Source organism: Medicago truncatula, chromosome 8 (assembly GCF_003473485.1).
Source record: "Medicago truncatula cultivar Jemalong A17 chromosome 8, MtrunA17r5.0-ANR, whole genome shotgun sequence".
Lineage (NCBI taxonomy): Eukaryota > Viridiplantae > Streptophyta > Magnoliopsida > Fabales > Fabaceae > Medicago > Medicago truncatula.
In genome coordinates this window covers 36,128,348-36,146,122 of record NC_053049.1, presented here as the reverse complement: position 1 = coordinate 36,146,122, position 17,775 = coordinate 36,128,348, and the positions used below count along the sequence as shown (strand labels likewise).

The 17,775-nt window shown below is 35.1% G+C and overlaps 2 protein-coding genes across 3 annotated transcripts in view; both read left to right on the top strand.

The window, feature by feature from the left end:
• LOC25501664 (uncharacterized) overlaps positions 1-15,997 on the top strand; it is a 28,073-nt gene extending 12,076 nt beyond the window's left edge. Inside the window, exons 15-36 of one of the 2 annotated variants that reach the window (XM_024773787.2) lie at positions 402-457; positions 763-976; positions 3,330-3,749; positions 3,825-4,102; positions 4,219-4,304; positions 4,390-4,476; positions 4,609-4,870; positions 4,967-5,365; positions 5,452-5,548; positions 8,115-8,434; positions 8,891-9,007; positions 9,137-9,304; positions 9,416-9,538; positions 10,604-10,693; positions 10,796-10,902; positions 10,971-11,119; positions 11,939-12,021; positions 12,119-12,214; positions 12,343-12,465; positions 13,560-13,643; positions 14,668-14,811; positions 15,259-15,997. In XM_024773787.2, coding sequence (XP_024629555.1) covers positions 402-457; positions 763-976; positions 3,330-3,749; positions 3,825-4,102; positions 4,219-4,304; positions 4,390-4,476; positions 4,609-4,870; positions 4,967-5,365; positions 5,452-5,548; positions 8,115-8,434; positions 8,891-9,007; positions 9,137-9,304; positions 9,416-9,538; positions 10,604-10,693; positions 10,796-10,902; positions 10,971-11,119; positions 11,939-12,021; positions 12,119-12,214; positions 12,343-12,465; positions 13,560-13,643; positions 14,668-14,811; positions 15,259-15,597 — 3,842 coding nt within the window. In that variant the 3' untranslated portion in view covers positions 15,598-15,997. The remainder of the gene's footprint in view (positions 1-401; positions 458-762; positions 977-3,329; positions 3,750-3,824; positions 4,103-4,218; positions 4,305-4,389; positions 4,477-4,608; positions 4,871-4,966; positions 5,366-5,451; positions 5,549-8,114; positions 8,435-8,890; positions 9,008-9,136; positions 9,305-9,415; positions 9,539-10,603; positions 10,694-10,795; positions 10,903-10,970; positions 11,120-11,938; positions 12,022-12,118; positions 12,215-12,342; positions 12,466-13,559; positions 13,644-14,667; positions 14,812-15,258) is intronic. The other variant, XM_013590993.3, reaches the window with a different exon arrangement.
• An 849-nt stretch (positions 15,998-16,846) lies between these two features.
• On the top strand, positions 16,847-17,437 carry LOC25501663 (uncharacterized). Its single transcript, XM_013590992.3, has one exon. The coding sequence runs from the start codon at positions 17,011-17,013 to the stop codon at positions 17,332-17,334; it is 324 nt and encodes a 107-aa protein (XP_013446446.1). The 5' UTR covers positions 16,847-17,010; the 3' UTR covers positions 17,335-17,437.
• Positions 17,438-17,775: the final 338 nt, after the last annotated feature.

Below are 17,775 nucleotides of genomic sequence, written 5' to 3'. Positions count from 1 at the left end.
ATGTATTGAAAGATAGTTTTGTTAATATGGCTCCTTGTCAAAGTTAATATTTTTGTTTTCTTTTCCTCCACCCTAATGTTGTTTCTAGCCTCTAAGGTATATGAATGAATTGCATTTCTCATGTAGTAAAATACCCTGAATGTAGTATTGATATTGTATCTTCTTGAACCATGTATGTGACATTCAATAGAAGTATGATTATTTGATCTTGAAGAAGAATGATTGGTAAAAAAGATATTTCATATTCATATATTACTGTGCAGTTTCTTAACCATGGCATGAGAAACTGAGTGGTTAAAGATGTAGGGTGCTCTTTATATTTGTGGTTTATTTTTGGTCTGCATCTTGAGATTATGCAATTTTGAAGGCTGTTCTTATCATATTCATTATTCATTTAACAGGTTCAAGAACTTTCCCTGGGCCGATACTCGTGGTTAACATTTCTAGGAATTCAGAGGTATCTGCAAATGTCATTGTTCTGCACAAATAACTCCTTTCCGTTTATAGCATATTTTTATGTAAAACTTTTTGATTATATATTTTGCGAATTTGAAATTGGGTTAATAAAGGATCATACACAATTAAAGAGTTAAATACTGTAAGAAATAAATTATTATGGTAAGCAATTATATATATTGTTATAAATCAAAGTAAAAATAATCATACATGCCTCTGTGTGAGTGTTAGTACAATTTAAGTCAGATAGATTGATTGCCTCATCTCCATGTATAAGCCATGTTTTTATCTTTTTGTTTAAATCAGGTTGGTTTGTCATTTGTGGTTTCTCCGTTGATTAGAATACACAATGAAACTGGATTTTCAATGGAACTTCAATTCCAGCGACCTGCTCCATTGGAAGATGAGTTTGCATCTGTGTTGTTAAAACCAGGAGATTCTATAGATGATTCTATGGCTACATTTGATGCAATAAACTTTTCTGGGGGAGTAAAGAGGGCTTTAATGTCTTTAAGTGTTGGTAAACATTTTCATCTGGTTGTCCTTTTATTGACTGCTATTCCTTTTTATTTCACACTGATTTTCTTTATTCTCTACTATTCATGTGCACCCTTGTCACATTTAGAAGTTATACTGTTTCATGTCATTGTCGTTTACTTCGTGAAAGATGAATGATTTTTGTCCTTATTAATAAAGCTGCAGATTTTCATCTTTGACATTCAAATGACCTTTATACTCTTTAATGTTATTCCTGGTTTCTATACATGTAGATTACTATAATTCATGATTATGTCTAAGATTAAGTTCCATCTAATTATTCAGATATTACAGAAATGATGCAAGGGACATTGTTAGGAACCAGAGAATTGAAATGGAAGAAAGAGAAAAAGAATCAAAAGATTAGGAAGTCTAATTGAAAGCTGAAATGAAAGTGGGGTTTAGAATTCTCCCCAGGGGTTCCTCCTGCATAGGATTTATCCTTTCACAACACTATGTCAATGTACAGAATGAGCTTCTACATCCTTCTGTCCCCTATTTTAGGGATGACAATGGGTAGACTCTGGGTAGGATAGTATCTGTCCCCATACCCGTAGTTGAGAAATATATCCGTACTCAGATTTGTATCCGCGTCGGTAACAACTTCAATATCCGTACCAACTTAGGTACCCATGCCCGTACATCTTACCGCACTTTTTGTATAATAAATCAATAATTAACAAAATATTGATAATTGATACTGAATTAGAAAATCTTTAAATCGAACTAAAAAATATGAAAAACTAAATTATTTTACTAACTCAGTATTCAAAACAACAAACATTCTTACATTTACAATCTTAATATCTCAGACATGCAAGTTCAGATTAGGAAGTAAGTATATAAACATGATCAATATATTAAGCAACAAATATGATCAGTATGTTTCTTTTATGATTTTTTTATGATCAATATGAAGTTATATGTGGAAAATATTTCTTAATGTTATTTCAATTATATTAAAAGTACAAGCGCTATTCTCTATTAATAAGATAAGTACTAATTGCATGGGCAAGTGACAACTAATACAATCTAGTCCTTACGAATCACAATAATTATATACAACACTCCCCTTCATGATGGTGAATAAATATCTTTATCATTCCTAACTTGAAAGTAAGTTGATTAAATCCTCTATTGCGAGCCTTTTGTTAACACATCAACCAGTTGCTACCAATCCACTATCTAACTTCTCCTTGATGAAATGGTGGTCTATCTCAATGTGTTTTGTCCCGACACGTTGAACCGAATCATGAGCAATACTGGTAGCCGGTTTGTTGTCACATAACAATTAAAGAACTTCATAGGTCCTTCATACTTTATCTTAAAGTCATTTAGCACACTATCCACAATAACTCATATTTGATCAAGCTACCACACTTTGCTTCTTACATCTCCAAACAACAATTTTTTCACACAAGAATGTGCAATAACCTGAGGTGGATCTTTTGCCACTCGCTGAACCTGCATATTTTGCATCAGTATAAGCCTCCATACTCAGACTTCCACCTCTCTTGAACAAGAGCCCTCTCTCCGGAGTGATTTTGAGATATTCCAGCACAGGATCTACAACCCAGAAGTGTCTGGCTTTTGGGTCATGTATGGACTGACTGACACTCTTAACAACATATGCCAAGTCCGGTCTTGTTTGGGCTAAGTAGATCAACTTACCCACTAGTCTCTGATATTGAACTGTGTCAACCTTCACACTTTTGTCTTCGGTGCTCGTTATGATTTTGTTCAATAGGGACACTTGGAGGTTTGCATCCAAGTTCGTCTGTTCCTTGCAAATGATCAAGCAGATATTTCCTCCGAGAGATAAACATGTCTTGTTTTGAGTATCTTCTTTGGTACACCAATGTTGGCTCACTAGCATTTGTCCTCACTACTTCTGATACATGTGCTGAAAGTATTGAATTCTGCAAAATAGAGGCCAAAGGAGGAACATGAACAGTCATAGGAGACTTAGAGGGTAAAGGGGGAACGTGAGCAGGAACAAGTGACTCAGATCTGGAAACAACAGGTAACTCTGGAGTCTGGAACAGGAGTAACGAGAGCAACAGCAAATGACTCTGGAAGACAAGGACCAAGCTGGAGAAACCCACCTCAATCTTCATCTTCATCTTCAAACAAATATCCATCTGAACCCCACAAACCAAAACTCAATTAATCTCAATTTTAAACAATAAAAACCAAATCGCAACCCCAATTTTAAACAAATACGCCGCCTATTTTTTTTCTGCATCAATATATTTCATTCTGTTTTGTTTTTCAAAGACTTTGTTGAATCAATTGACCTTTATCCCGAGTTGATTTGTTTAATGGTTAATTTTCAGGTAACTTCTTATTTGCACTTAGACCTAAAATGACTGAGGAATTTAGTAACTCTGAAACTTCTCTTTCACTGGAATGGTCGGATTATATTAAAGGCGGGAAAGCTGTCCGCCTGTCTGGAATATTTGACAAATTGAACTACAGAGTTCGCAAGGCATTATTTGTAAAATCAGTTAAATGTTCCTTTAGCACAGTACATTGCAAACTCATGTCTGAGGGTTTATGTGTTGCCGATATGCATTTTCTCATTCAGACAATTGCTAAAGATGTCCCTGTTGTACAACCCGAAAAGTCTGCTGCTGTGTTAAAAAATGAGAGTTCAAAAGTTTCATTGCTAGAGCAGAAAGAAATATATCTTCTTCCTACCGTACGGATGACAAACTTATTACATTCTGAGATAGACGTCCTTTTAAGTGAAACAGGTAAAGAAATGCATGTTTTTGGCGAACATATTTATTCTTACACTACATTAACTTTTAATTTTGATTTCGGTTAAGATCAGCTGAATCTGGTTGGACATGAGAAAATTGGGAAGCAGGCAACAATATCATGTGGTTCAACAGCTGATTTTTATGCCAATCCAGCGGTTATATACTTCACTGTTACTTTAACTTCTTCTAATTCTAGTTCCAAGCCAGTAAATAGTAGGGATTGCGTGAAAAAGTTACTGAAGCAGAACACTGAAGTCCAACATCTTGATATAAATTTGGACTTTGATGGAGGAAAATTTTCTGCAACCTTGAGATTGTACCGGGGAAACAGGGGCATGCTGGAGGTTATTATTTCCGCCTTTGTTTTGATTGACTAGAGCTGAGATATAGTTGTGAAGTTCTATATCATGCTTTTGTTTAGTTACTCTAATATCATGTGAATCTGTGGAACTGCTTGCAGGTTGTTGTTTTTACATCCTATTCCGTGAAGAATGAGACAGACCTTCCGGTTTACGTTCTTGCAACTAAAAGATGGCCTCTATCCAGGTGATTCCTACACTTCTAGTCATTTAGTGGGCACATTAATGTTGCTTTTGCCCATTTTTGACATTGGTTGGCTCTCCATATGCAGGATTGAATTAGAAAATTTAAAGTCAAACATTCCTTCAGAGCTAGGATTATGTTTGCTTCCAAAGTCAACCAGATCATGGTTCTTGAAGTAAGATTAGTTATTGTCCATAAGTTATTTGTTTTATGTGTCAAATTTGTGGTTTCTTGTAATGCTACCTAAATTTACTTTAGTCATCATGTTATGCATTATTCTACAGTTTCTTATCTTCCATGTTTCCAGATCTGAAAGAGTGCAACTGAGATTATTGGAGGACCATACATCTGAGGCACCGCTAGACTTGGGTTCGTTATCAGGCCTTATAGAAATAAGCTTTAAAAAAGAAGAAGGATCTGGGATTAAATCTGTAACGAAGCTTGGAGTGTCTATTGGTCCTTCTGTAGGAGAGATTGTTGTGCCATCACAGATGGTGACTTTGGTTCCACGATATGTTATTTGTAATAAATCAGAACAAAGTATTACTGTTCGCCAATACTATTTTCAGGTATGCATTAAGTACATAATAGTTTAAGAGAGCGTGTGTGTATTTTTTTTTATTTTTTTTATTTGTATCGTGTACTTAATTTAGCTGTCTGTGAAGGATGAGGTGGAAGGTGTTATCTCCATTAACAGCAAACAGAGAATGTCACTGCCGCTGAAGGAAGGACTTACCAAGAAAAGAGAGTTCAGTGTATTTGAGCGGTTAATCAGAAAACACAGAATTGACAGTGACAATTCATTGTTATATGTTCAGATTCAAACAAATGAGCATGGATTGGGATGGTCTGGGCCAGTGTGTCTAGCTTCACTAGGACATTTTTTCCTGAAATTCAGAAAAGAAGGTACAACGTCAGACAACAAAATGACACAATTTGCAGCTGTTCATGTGGCAGAAGAAGGTTCTACTCTTGTTTTGAGTTTCTACAAGCCACCAAATTCAAGTCTGCCTTATCGAATTCAAAATTGTTTGCACAGCTTATCCATAACTTACTATCAAAAGGTATACAGCAATTCTTTGTTTTGGATTTTTTATTCAGTCGTTTTATTTTTCTTCCCTGCCCCTCACATCATTTGTGAAATTTCCAGGGTTCATTAGAGCCGGAGGTTCTTGGACCTGCAGGAAGCGCTGATTATGTCTGGGATGATTTAACTCTTCCTCATAGACTGGTTGTCCGCATCAATGGTGCGCATTTGAATCTTGTCATAGATTTATTTATTCTGTTTGAAAAAGTGTATTTATGAAATTTTGGTAATTTATTTATATATATTGATCACTTAATTGGTTAAGACATTAATGTTTGAAAGTTTGCCTTAATTGAGGCCCACCCCTATGGTCTGTTATTGGGCCACTTTGTCTGCCTTCACTGCAACGATCTAGCATATTTAGCATGCTGGATTGAGGGTGTGGGTTTAGGGAGATATGGTTTATGTAGTGCTTATATGGCTTGGGTCATCCTAACGAGTTAGGTCCTAAGCCCAAATTTTAAGAATTGAGCACTGTACAAACATTATTAACCACTTTAGAATGTGTAGTTGCCAGGGATAGGAGTGGCGTAGACTTCGAATCCGCCATGTCAGCCCTCTGGAGTAAGTCTTTTACGAACGTGGAATTTCCAACAGATAGCATCATCCTATTTGATAGATGAAATCTGCCAAAGGTTATCTCAAGTTTCTCAAAGAAGGAACATACAGTTTTTTTCTCACTTCAGAAGTCAGTGAGTTCCGAAGCTAGGTCATAAAAAGCGAGTCTTGGTCATCCTAACTTACAAATTGTCGGTTGGTCTTCTCCAGAGCATTTCCTTTTAATATGATCAAATTTTCTACTCCCCTTGAGAGTTTTACAAATATACCAAGCCCACCACAAGTAATTTTTTACATTATGGTGAGAAAAATCTATATATAGGCTTACTAAGGGACATGAAAGAAAAACAAGAGATTGGGACCAAGTGTATCAAGGATGAGGAAGGTGAAGTTTCGTTTAGAAAAAAGATATTAAAGATAGATGGAAGAATTATCTCCACAAATATTAAATGAAGGATATGAGATCCTACCGCATTCTAATAGGCTAGACATTAGAGAGAATGACCAAAATTATACCTTCTATCGTAGGATTCAAGAACGTGAGGTAAAAGAAACGCAAAAAAAAGATGGATAACGTTAAGGCAGTTGAGCCAGACAACATACCTATTGAGGTATGGAGAAGTTTTGGAGATAGAGGCATTGGTTGGCTCACATCTTTTTAACAAGATTATGAGGTCAAAGAAAATGTTGAGTGAGAGGAGAAGAATCACTTTAATTATGATTTATAAGAAAAAGGGAGATATACAAGATTTCGCAAATTATAGGGGATTAAACTTGTAAGTCATACCGTGAAGTTGTGAAAAAGAGTGATTGAGCGGAGATTAAGAAAAGAAATGAGTTTCACATTGTTTAAATATCTCGGTTCCATAGTATAAAACGACGGAGAAATAGGAGATGTAAATCATTGAATTCATGGTGGGTGGTTGAAGAGAAAAATTTATCATACAAACTGTAAGACCGTTGATGTTGTATGTCAGTGTTGGGGGGTAAAAAACCAACATGAGAGTAAAATAAGCGCAGCAGAGATGAGAATATTTTATTGGATGTGTGGGTAAGGCTAGATGAGATAGGATTAAGAATGACATAAGAGAGAGAGTTGGGGTAGCACCTATCGTAGAAAAGATGGTAGAAACTCTACTTAAATGGTTTGGGCAGAGATATGAGTTGGATAGAGATATGATATATGACTATTAAGAAAGACCTAGAGATTAATGAGTTTGATAGAGATATTACAAAATATTATGGCTTCGTTTCATTCATGTAGTCGACCCTACTTAGTGTGATAAGACTTGGTTGTTGTTGGTGAGAAATAGAAAGGTCGTATAGGAAGATGAAAATAGAGGCAGGGAAGGTTGGTGGGCACAACAGTGCAAGTGGTGGAGTGTCTAACTCTGGTATGCCAACGCGTGAACATGCAGGAAAAGGGTAAAATACGATGGGTGCATGCAGGTGTTTGAGAAGGCTGATGGCCATGAAACTTCGGTGGTTGGCTGATCTTTAGGTGGCATCTAGGTATGGTTAGCTGTCAATAATAAGGCAAAAAATAAAAAATGTCTGTTGGAGGCGTTGAGCTGCAACACAGTGAGATAGAGGCACCAAGAAGGTGCTTGAAGCTATAATTAAAGCAGTCGAAGGTGACGTCAATGAGACTTGATAGGGTTTGATGCAAACGCATAGCCTCTCAGATTGGGAGATCTGATACCAAGTTGTAAGTGAATAATATAAAAAAAATTGAATATTTTTTGATAATATGAATGTACAAACCCCAAAAATTATTATTAAGTAATCGTCATAAGTGATGATAATCAAGAAAAATGGAAATAAAATATTGGGCTGTTAATTACATGCTATCATGGTTGTATGCACAGAAGAAAAAAAAAGGAAAGAAATTGAAGAATAAAATGTTCTATTGTAGCTATAAATTTGGGTGGGGCCTCACTCAACCCTAATAAATGTAGTTATGTTGGTTCTGATTCAGTTATCTTGAGCTTCTTAAGGCAATCTATATATAAAAACAAAGACTCTTTTAAGTTATATTTCTCTCTCTGGTTTGTCATTTTCTTACGCTATCAATCTAGTAGAGTTTTATTATTTGGAAAAATAATAATCTCATCATATCAGAAGAAAGTTAAGAATAAAACTAATAGCGCTGTTGATTTCTGTTGTAGATAGTCTTCAATTACGAGAGATTAAGTTGGATAAGGTGAGAGCATGGACACCTTTTTATAAACTTGGGCAACAACGAGTTTTGGCCACGCGTTTGCTTTCAGACAAAAGATCAAGAGATCAGAATGCGAGTTTCAGTGAGCGTGATGGCCTTGAGATGACAAAAGTGGGATATGAAATATATGCAGAGGGACCAACCCGAGTTTTGCGAATTTGCGAGATCTCTGATAGTTTCAAGAGAGATACAGTTATTGATTTGTGTGCAAAATTTCAACTGAGAGTTTCTCAGCTTGCAGTTCACATACTTGAACATGTAACACAGGTATTCTAGCTTTTGTTAAGTGCTTGATCACCAAAGTCTAGTATCTGTTTATTTTTCTTGAAGTTGGACTTTCCATGTTTATAATTTACGCTGGCTAATGTGTGTACCGTGTACATAAATAAAACTAATTTTGGAATAAAAGACGTTCCCTGCTTCATCAGATCTTACCGGGCATTTTTCAGTTTTCAGTAATAAAAACTAATTGGTGAATTTCACATATATCTGTAATCAAATATGATATTGTACCAGTGGCTCAATTTCAAACACTTTTCAGAAGTGGATAAATTTTCAACTTTGAAGTTATAGGGTCATAAAATGTGTTGCTCTGGGAAAATGGGAATGACTTTTCCTGGTCTACATGATATTTTACTGTGTTCATTTCTTAGTGAAGCATTGAAGGTATGATAAATTATTTTCTCCAATTTTTAAGCTCCAGTTTTTGTGTTCTATTTGAAGCAGGAAGATGAAAATGAGCGCAAAGATTTTACACCAATTGTAGCCGTGAAGTTGGGGAATCTTCACATGATTACTGTTTCTAATAACCATCAGAAATATAACCAGTTCATTATACAGGTGACATGTTTAATTTAACTGCATGACTGACTAATGCTATTTACTTCACCTTTTTTTTTTATACCAAGTCTGAGGAAAATAATCCATTTAAGGACTTTATTGATCATATCCTATTTGTTATTCATCTAGCACATGAACTTGGAGCTTAAGTGGAATGGAGCTCCTTTTGCATCAATGCTTCGCAGACATCAATTGGATTTCAGTGACCCAAATGATTGTGTACTGAAGGTTGTTTTTGTTACACTCACGTCCAGTTCAAATGTGAAGCAATTTAGATACTCATCAATTTTTCTTCAGGTAAAGTTGGACATTGGCTTTTTCTAAAATTATTATTTTAAGGAATGGATTTAACAGCTCCTATATGAATTGGTTGTACTTTTATATGATCTGACATTTTGTTTTGTGTAGCCAATTGATTTGAACCTTGATGAGGAAACATTGATGAAACTTGCATCATTTTGGAGAACATCTCTAAGTGACTCAGAGAGTCAGCGGATTTACTTTGATCATTTTGAAATCTATCCAATAAAGGTTTCCTTCATTATTTTTTTTTCCTCTATTTTGAGTACTTCCTATTAGTTACTAATACTATACTTGAAAATTATAGAGAATTTGTTTGTAGTTTAATTTCTTGAGAGACGACTCTAACCATATGTATATTTATGTACACGAACAAGTACAGTCTTATAACATAGTACTCTGTGGTTGTAGGGATTAATATACTAAATTGAATAAAAAGCCAGTCATCTAAATACTGTAGTGTCTAACTTTAATAAGATAATGATATCTCTTACAATTTGGGTTGGGTTTAACTCATCCCTTAAGACTAGCTTGTAAAGTCAGGGATGTCTCCCATTATAAGCACTTCTTTGCATATCACATGCAATGCGGTTCTCTCAATACACCCATCTTCACACCCAAGACCGGACATCTAGAATGTGACCAGGGTGGTTTGATAACAGGTGACACATTTTCAAGCCACACCTCATCAAATGTGGGGCTCTCAACAAGTAACATTTGGAAGCTAATGATATTTGTTGGAAAGTCTGCCTTAATTGAATCCACTCTGCAGTCTGTTATTAGGCCACTTCGGCTGCCTTCATTATAGTGGTACAGCAACTTTGTAGTATCAATAATGTTTGTACAGTTCTCACCTTACAAGTCGGTTTTGTGGAGTTAAGTGAGAATCTGCGTTCAGATTCTAAAATGGTATTAGAGCTCTGCGTTCAAATTCTGAAATGGTATTGGAGCTTATCCTAAATCTGTTGTTAGACAATTTGTATTGTCCACACTCTAGGCACATCAGGCTTGTGCATGAGAGGGTGCATTGAAAAATCTGCCTTAATTGAGGCCACACCCACGGTCTGTTATTGGACCATTTTATCTTCCTTCGTTGCAGTGGCACTACACTCTTATGGTGCTGGGTTGAGTGGGTGGGTTTAGTTCAACATCACCTAGAGATATGACCTTTGTTATGCTTGGACAGTTCTCACCTTACAGGCTGGTATTGTGGAATGGAGTTAGATCCTAAGTCTAAATTATAAGAAATTCAATAATATCCAATAACTAATTCATAATTTATCCTGAATTTTGTAGATCATTGCTAATTTTATTCCTGGGGAATCACAATCAACTTATAGCTCAACGCAGGAGGCTCTAAGATCCTTAATTCATAGTGTGGTTAAGGTTTGTTTTGCATACCACATTGACTCTTTTCCTCATAACCATGGCGTGTACATGTGTACTTATTTATTTATTCATGTTAAATTCCTATCTTTCTCTTTGCAGGTGCCTTCCATAAAAAATATGGTTGTAGAACTGAATGGGGTTCTGATAACCCATGCCCTGATTACAATGCGTGAATTATTTATTAAATGTGCACAGCACTATTCATGGTAAGCCTACAATATATTTTCTTTTGAATTTTGTACGAGTTATGGCTGAATTTGAAGTGCTTGTCCAGGTATGCTATGAGAGCCATATATATTGCTAAAGGAAGTCCCTTACTTCCGCCGGATTTTGTTTCTATTTTTGATGACCTGGCTTCATCATCTCTTGATGTCTTCTTTGATCCGTCACATGGGTTGGCAAATCTTCCAGGATTAACTTTAGGTATATGATGTGTTTTGTTAGTTTCCTGTTTGCGTCCACTTTTATTTTCTAATACACCTTGGGTTGGGAACCCAGAAATGGATTCATAATTTTGGGGAGAGATAATTAAAACAGAGAAGGAAAAAAGAAAAGAAAAGAATACCTTTGTAATGTTTTTGTTGAATGAGTAAAAATTTAGGCTAAAATTGTGAAACCTTGTCAACTATGATGCAAGGAATTTGGAGCTATGACGCAAGAAATTTGTGAGCTACCTTTGTAATGTTTTTGTTGAATGAGTAAAAATTTAGGCTAAAATTGTGAAACCTTGTTAACTATGACGCAAGGAATTCGGAGCTACGACGCAAGGAATTTGTGAGCTACTGTAGATGAAGATTGTACTAAATACTCTGACTGAGCATCAACTAACAGATGTTTAACAAAGGGGTTTCTAACAGAATGATTCAGTTGACATACTTGCAAGCTTGGAATGATATATATTCATTCACCAGTTTGTGAAGGAATGTTGTAAATAGCGTATATTCTGTAATTATGTCTATTTAAGCATATAAGTATCTTTACTCTATTCACTTTTGAAACAAAATTCTATTTTTTTCTCTCAATTCTTCATTTTCTTTGTAATGATATTTCCTTGAACAGGGTGTCTGTAGACTGGACTGAATAGATAGATGACTGGGATGGTTATTCACTTATTTCTCGATTAATTTCTGTCTATATATGCAGCAGACAAAACTACTTTTTAGGATACAATGTTAGGAAATAATTCATAATTTTTTGGTTCTAATTTTATGCATTATTTTTGTCTACTTTGTTGTTGGTCAGGTACTTTCAAATTGATAAGTAAATGTATCAAAGGGGAAGGTTTCTCAGGGACAAAACGCTACTTTGGTGATCTAGGGAAAACTGTAGGTTCTTCGTTCTTTGTTGTCTATAACTTTCCTTTGAATTAAATATTTCATTATGGAGCATCAGGATATTAATCAATTTGTGATGGCTTCCCAGTTGAAATCAGCAGGTTCCAATATAGCTTTTGCAGCTGTAGCAGAGATATCAGACTCTATTCTGAGAGGGGCAGAAGCAAATGGTTTTGACGGATTGGTACAGAATCAGCACTTTTTGTTTTGATTTTATAAATTTGGTTACGTTCACTTAAGCCGGGACTTATTCTCTGTTGCATTGGTTGTTATGTGTCTAATGTTTGCATTTTGACAAATTTGACTTTCAAGATGAGTGGATTTCACCAAGGCATTCTGAAATTGGCTATGGAGCCATCAGTTCTGGGAACTGCTTTGATGGAAGGTGGTCCTGATAGAAAGATATTGCTTGATCGAAGTCCAGGGGTTGATGAGGTATTGAATAATATTGTTGCATCTACTGTATTTAAGATTGAAATAAATTATGTTGAAAATCTCTAATTTTCCATTGTGTGTTTTTAGTGAAGAGTATCTCTTGATCATTTTTTTTTCAAAAAAAATATTTCAGACTTGTTTTCAGGGTGTAAGGAGTGTATGCTTGTATTAGACAATACAGATAGAGCAAAAGATGAGGAAATTAGAAAGTTTTGTTCACTTGCAACATATAATTAACCTTTATAAAATTTGGATATTAATTAAAAATCTATTTGAAGAAGGGGTGTAGTTAGAAGTCACACTGCAGTTCCAGAGGGGTCAGCACTAGAGCTGGCAGAAGCAGTGACAGAGCTTGGGTTTGTCCTGTTTACTGCACTGATAGATCTACATAAAATAAAATGAGGCAGAGAGATTGAGATTCAAGAGTAAGGAGGAAGAGTACTCTCGGAAGAGCACAATGGCCGTAGACCTCTGCTCATGGAGGAGCACGGCTGTGGGACTTTCGGTCTCTTTGCGGAGAAGAACTGCAGTGGATGGCAGCAGAGTGTAGGTCGCTGCTGTTGCTGTTTTGTGGTTGCAAGACGGAAAGAGGCAAAGTGGTTTGGTTGCAGGAGGGAAAGGCTCAAAGTCAAAGGAAAAGGAATTAGAAAATAGATTAGAGACAAGGGCTCTTGATTTCAACTCAAAATAGGGCCCTCTGATATAAATACAATACCACATGCGTATGCAATAAATGCAAATATCCTAATATATTTTTCAACAAACTTTTGTAATTAGCTTCTGTTAATCAGTGTAATCAGTCTACTCTGGTGGTTTCTGTTGTAATTTTGTTGATGATTTACTCGTATCTTAGAATATTCAACTATTAGCAACTGCTAATAAGTATTTTTTTTTAAACAACTGCTAGTAAGTTGTAAGGCACATTCTAGAATATCCTTTCAATGTTAACTAAGTTAATGACTTCAGTAGCAGCACACATTTGTATTTTATACATATATATGTATGACAAAAGAAATCTGTGTAGTTTTTTCGTATGATTTTTGAAATTCTTGATGAGGACCACAATAACTAATTAGATGTTTGGCCTGCTGCAGCTATACATTGAAGGATATATCCAAGCCATGCTGGATACAGTTTATAGACAAGAATATCTTAGAGTCAGAGTTATTGACAATCAGGTAAGAGTTGAGCTGCATAGATGGTGAAGTATGCATAGGAGATATTTTAAGCTTGACATTTATGTGGAAAAATTGCGTTTTCATGCCGTGGGAGAACACTAGCACATTATTTGGAATGAAAGTTGAAGCACAAAACTTTGTTTTGAGAATGATGTTCGTATACATGTGCATGATATAATTATTTGACTTTAACATGGGAAAGCATAGAAATTGGAAAATCATTGAACAATATATATTAAATTATGGATGAAGGATGCTAGGCACTAGTCTGTTAGGGGGAAGGGAAAAGGCTAACGATCTGTCTGATTTTTGTTTTTATTACTATTATTATTATTATTATTTTCAATTTTAATTACAAAAATATATTGTTTCCACTTTATTATCTGCTTTCAATATTTTGAACAGAAAATAGTTTGATATATTTTGGACACAAGTGAAAACATTGGTATTTTTGTAATTAAAAGTGAAAACAGTAAATGAAAATAAATGTTTTTTGAAACCAAATAGACTCTCAACGGTTGGCTCATGGGCCTTTGGTTTGAAAGAGGTACCCCACAAAATCTAAAAAGCTAGGTTAGCAAGAGCGAGATACTGAGGTAGGGAATGTGGGGAGGTGAGACCATGTAACTGGAGGAATTTTGTACGGGGTAGTGAGGATAGAGAAGGTAGTTTTGATTACTTTTTTCTGTGTTTTGGGGCTTATAAGCTGTGCAAGAATTTTTCCTAAGGGGAGCATCACTCTCATTATGTGTTTCTTCTACTCTGAATCTTTAACGAAGAACATATTATTAGGGGGGGTGCTGTTTCTCATCTGCATTGAGATTGGGATGCCTGTTTTGCATCGTTATTCTTGAGTTTTGGTGCAGATTCTTTGTAGTTTTTTCTTTTATTTGTTTCTCGTAGAGGACACATCCTTTTTCTTTGTAATTTTCTGCGTTCTTAATGGATTTCTTTTCCTGTTTAAGAAAGAAAAAAAAAGTAATCCATATACTGTATGGTTGTGATGGAGTTTTGCAATGTTTAGGTTATCCTGAAGAACCTACCACCAAATCAATCTCTTATCAATGACATCATGGATCGTGTTAAGGAGTTCCTTGTCAGTAAGGCATTACTAAAAGGAGATCCCTCAACTATTTCGAACCCTTTACGCCGTCTTCGTGGAGAAACTGTAAGTTCTGTTCTATTGAGCATGGTTCTGTTATCACTCTATTCTATATTTTTCTTATCTTTTTTGTATCTATGTTTTCCTACTTATCATCTTTAATCACTTTTCTGACATTTCATGATTATGAATGATGATGGGTGACCTGTGTTCTCTATTTCCAATTTAAAGCCTCAAGTTCTCATTTTACTTTTTAATATATTTAAGATATCATGCTAGAACTTCCCAAACTAATACTTTGCATTCTTGGAATGCATTTATCTAGTTTGGAGATGCTTCAAAATGTTACACGTGATTTTACGGTTAATGTTGTTTAATCCAAATTGTATTTGATTTGTTTCTGAAAAGGGTAATTTGTATGCTTCTTGCTGTATGCAATCAGCAATGGCATTATCCTTAAGTAATCTTCCCGGTCATGTACGAAGACATTGATTCATGAACTCTTTGTTGCAGGAATGGAGAATAGGACCAACTTTATTGACATTGTGCGAGCATCTTTTTGTTAGCTTTGCAATACGCATACTGCGAAGGCAGGCTAACAAGTTTGTTTCGAGCATTAAACTGGAAAAGAAGTCATCAGAGGGTGGTGATCATGCAGATGAGCCTGCAAACTCTATTATTCAAAAAGTGCAGAAAGTGAACATTAAAAAATGGGGCATCGCCAGATTTGTCATGTCTGGTTTGTTGGCATATATTGATGGCCGTTTATGCCGTAGTATTCCCAATCCTGTAGTGCGGAGAGTGGTTAGTGGTTTTATGTTAAGTTATATTGACCAACATGATGAAAAATAAATCCTACAGTTGTAGCTGTTCAAGCTATGTTCACAAAAAGCAGTAAAACGTGATGGATGAAGTTCCCGTTTGTGCCTTGACATGCTGAAACAAGCTCGTCTTGCGGATAAGAATATCAATGATTTACTTGCAGATTTTTATTTTATTTTTTTGCTAACGTTCTGTCAAGGTCAAATGAAATAAGCCTATTTGTCTGTTGTATATATCATTGAGATCTTGCAAGTTGCTGCTAGGACCCTTCCCTTATTTTGGATTATCTTGTATTTACGTTCAAGCTGTTGCATTGGTAAATATATCACTTTTTTTTTAGAGATGTCCCTAAAATTGTATGCAATCAACACTGTTCCCAAATACGCCGTTCCTATTTTTAATAATTCATTCGAGTACACCTTTGAGGAAATTCTTGTCATTTCCCTCTTTAACTATTTGAAATTTATTTAACTTTTTGGAAGATATAATTTTCGGTTAAATAAATTTTTCGTCCTTAAAAATATAGCGAATTTTGATTTTAGTTCCTAAAAAGTAAAATAAAAATATTTGTCTTCACAAAAAAATTTATTTTGTTTTTGGTCTATAATAACCAATTTATATCAACATGAATATCAAGATTATGAGTATTTTATGTTTAAAATGTATTCATGTTAAGTCCGTTTGTTATGTTCAATTTTTGTGTGTTTATATTATGTTCAAAAAAATGTCAAAAACACGTCAAAATTATATCGACAATGAATAGATATGAGCTTTATGCTCGATAGCAGTAGAGAAGAGAAGTTGGTCAAAAAGATACAGGCAAATATATTTTTTTGATTAAATATATGAACCGAACGGTTTGACAAAACTGGATCCGTTTTCAGCATTTCCGATCGGTTATATAGACCTGTCCGGGCCGGTGCCAGTTCTGGTTCCCGGTTGAACCGGCTGGTCTGGTCTGGTCCGGTCCCATTTTAACAAGTTTACTACTTTGTTCTAAACTATTTCATGAAGTGATACCGAAAATTATAATTCAAGAAATATATTTTCAACCAAACCTCTTTGAGCTAATGCATGAGTAGTAGCAAATGAAATAAGATTCAGCAAATCAGCATTATTAACCAGCCACGTAGAAAAAGTGAAATGTGGCATTGTACAAGTTTGACACCACACATCTTAGCAGAGCCCATAGAATCCATTTCTGTTGGCTTCATGGTCTCATCATTTGCCACGTGTTTTTCGTCCCTTTGCCTATATGTGCTTGGCTTAGCAGTACACAAACAATAAAAAAATGTTTCATCATGCATGGCACCGTCTCTATTTGTGTCACCATATAACATAAGTGATCCTCCTTTTCATGTTTGTCCTAGCTCTAGCACCTATAATATATAGGCTACTGTAGTCTATAACAATAACTACAAATTCTTATTATCAACAAGTGAAATGGCTTTTAGGATTTCTAGATCTGAATCAGCTTTGACTTCAGAGAGGGATCAGAAGGAGAGTATTGATCAACAACACATAGATATAAGGGACAATATTAAGGACTCTACGACAATTGGTGATGGCATCTCAAGCGAGCTCCACTTGAAATCCCCTTCTCAAACATTGGATAAACATGTTGTTCTTCGACGCATCAAGCAACGCAAGTCCTATAACAAAGCCAAAAACGCTTTTGAAGCTCTTCTAGGAGCATTGAAAACCAACCCAAACACTACACAAGAACAGAAGTGGCTCCAACATGATGACACTTTCTCTTCTCCTTAATTAGATATCATGCTCATGCATGCATAATGCATTATGATATGAGTATGACCCGCCATGATTTGATGTATGGATCCTTAAGTATTTGTTTTTTTTTTATGAGTAATGGTATTTGTACAAGTATATTTTATGACAACTTTTGAGACAATTTTTTTCTCTTCTTATTTCTGGAGAGAAAAAAAGATATGAGAGAAGAAGAACACAACGTGAATACGAGAAAGAAGATAGTTCAAAAGTTATTATAAAATGATTGTATAAATATCATTTATCTTTTATTATTATGCAAATTGTGAATAGTGTGTTTAATTATGTACGGACCTTGACTTGAATACAACGTGCTTTTGTTTGATCAAGTTTTTAATTTGTTCTTTTTTACGAAAAAATTTATGCTCATTAAGAAATCAATTATAATAATATTATCTTAAAAAAATAAGTAATATAGGT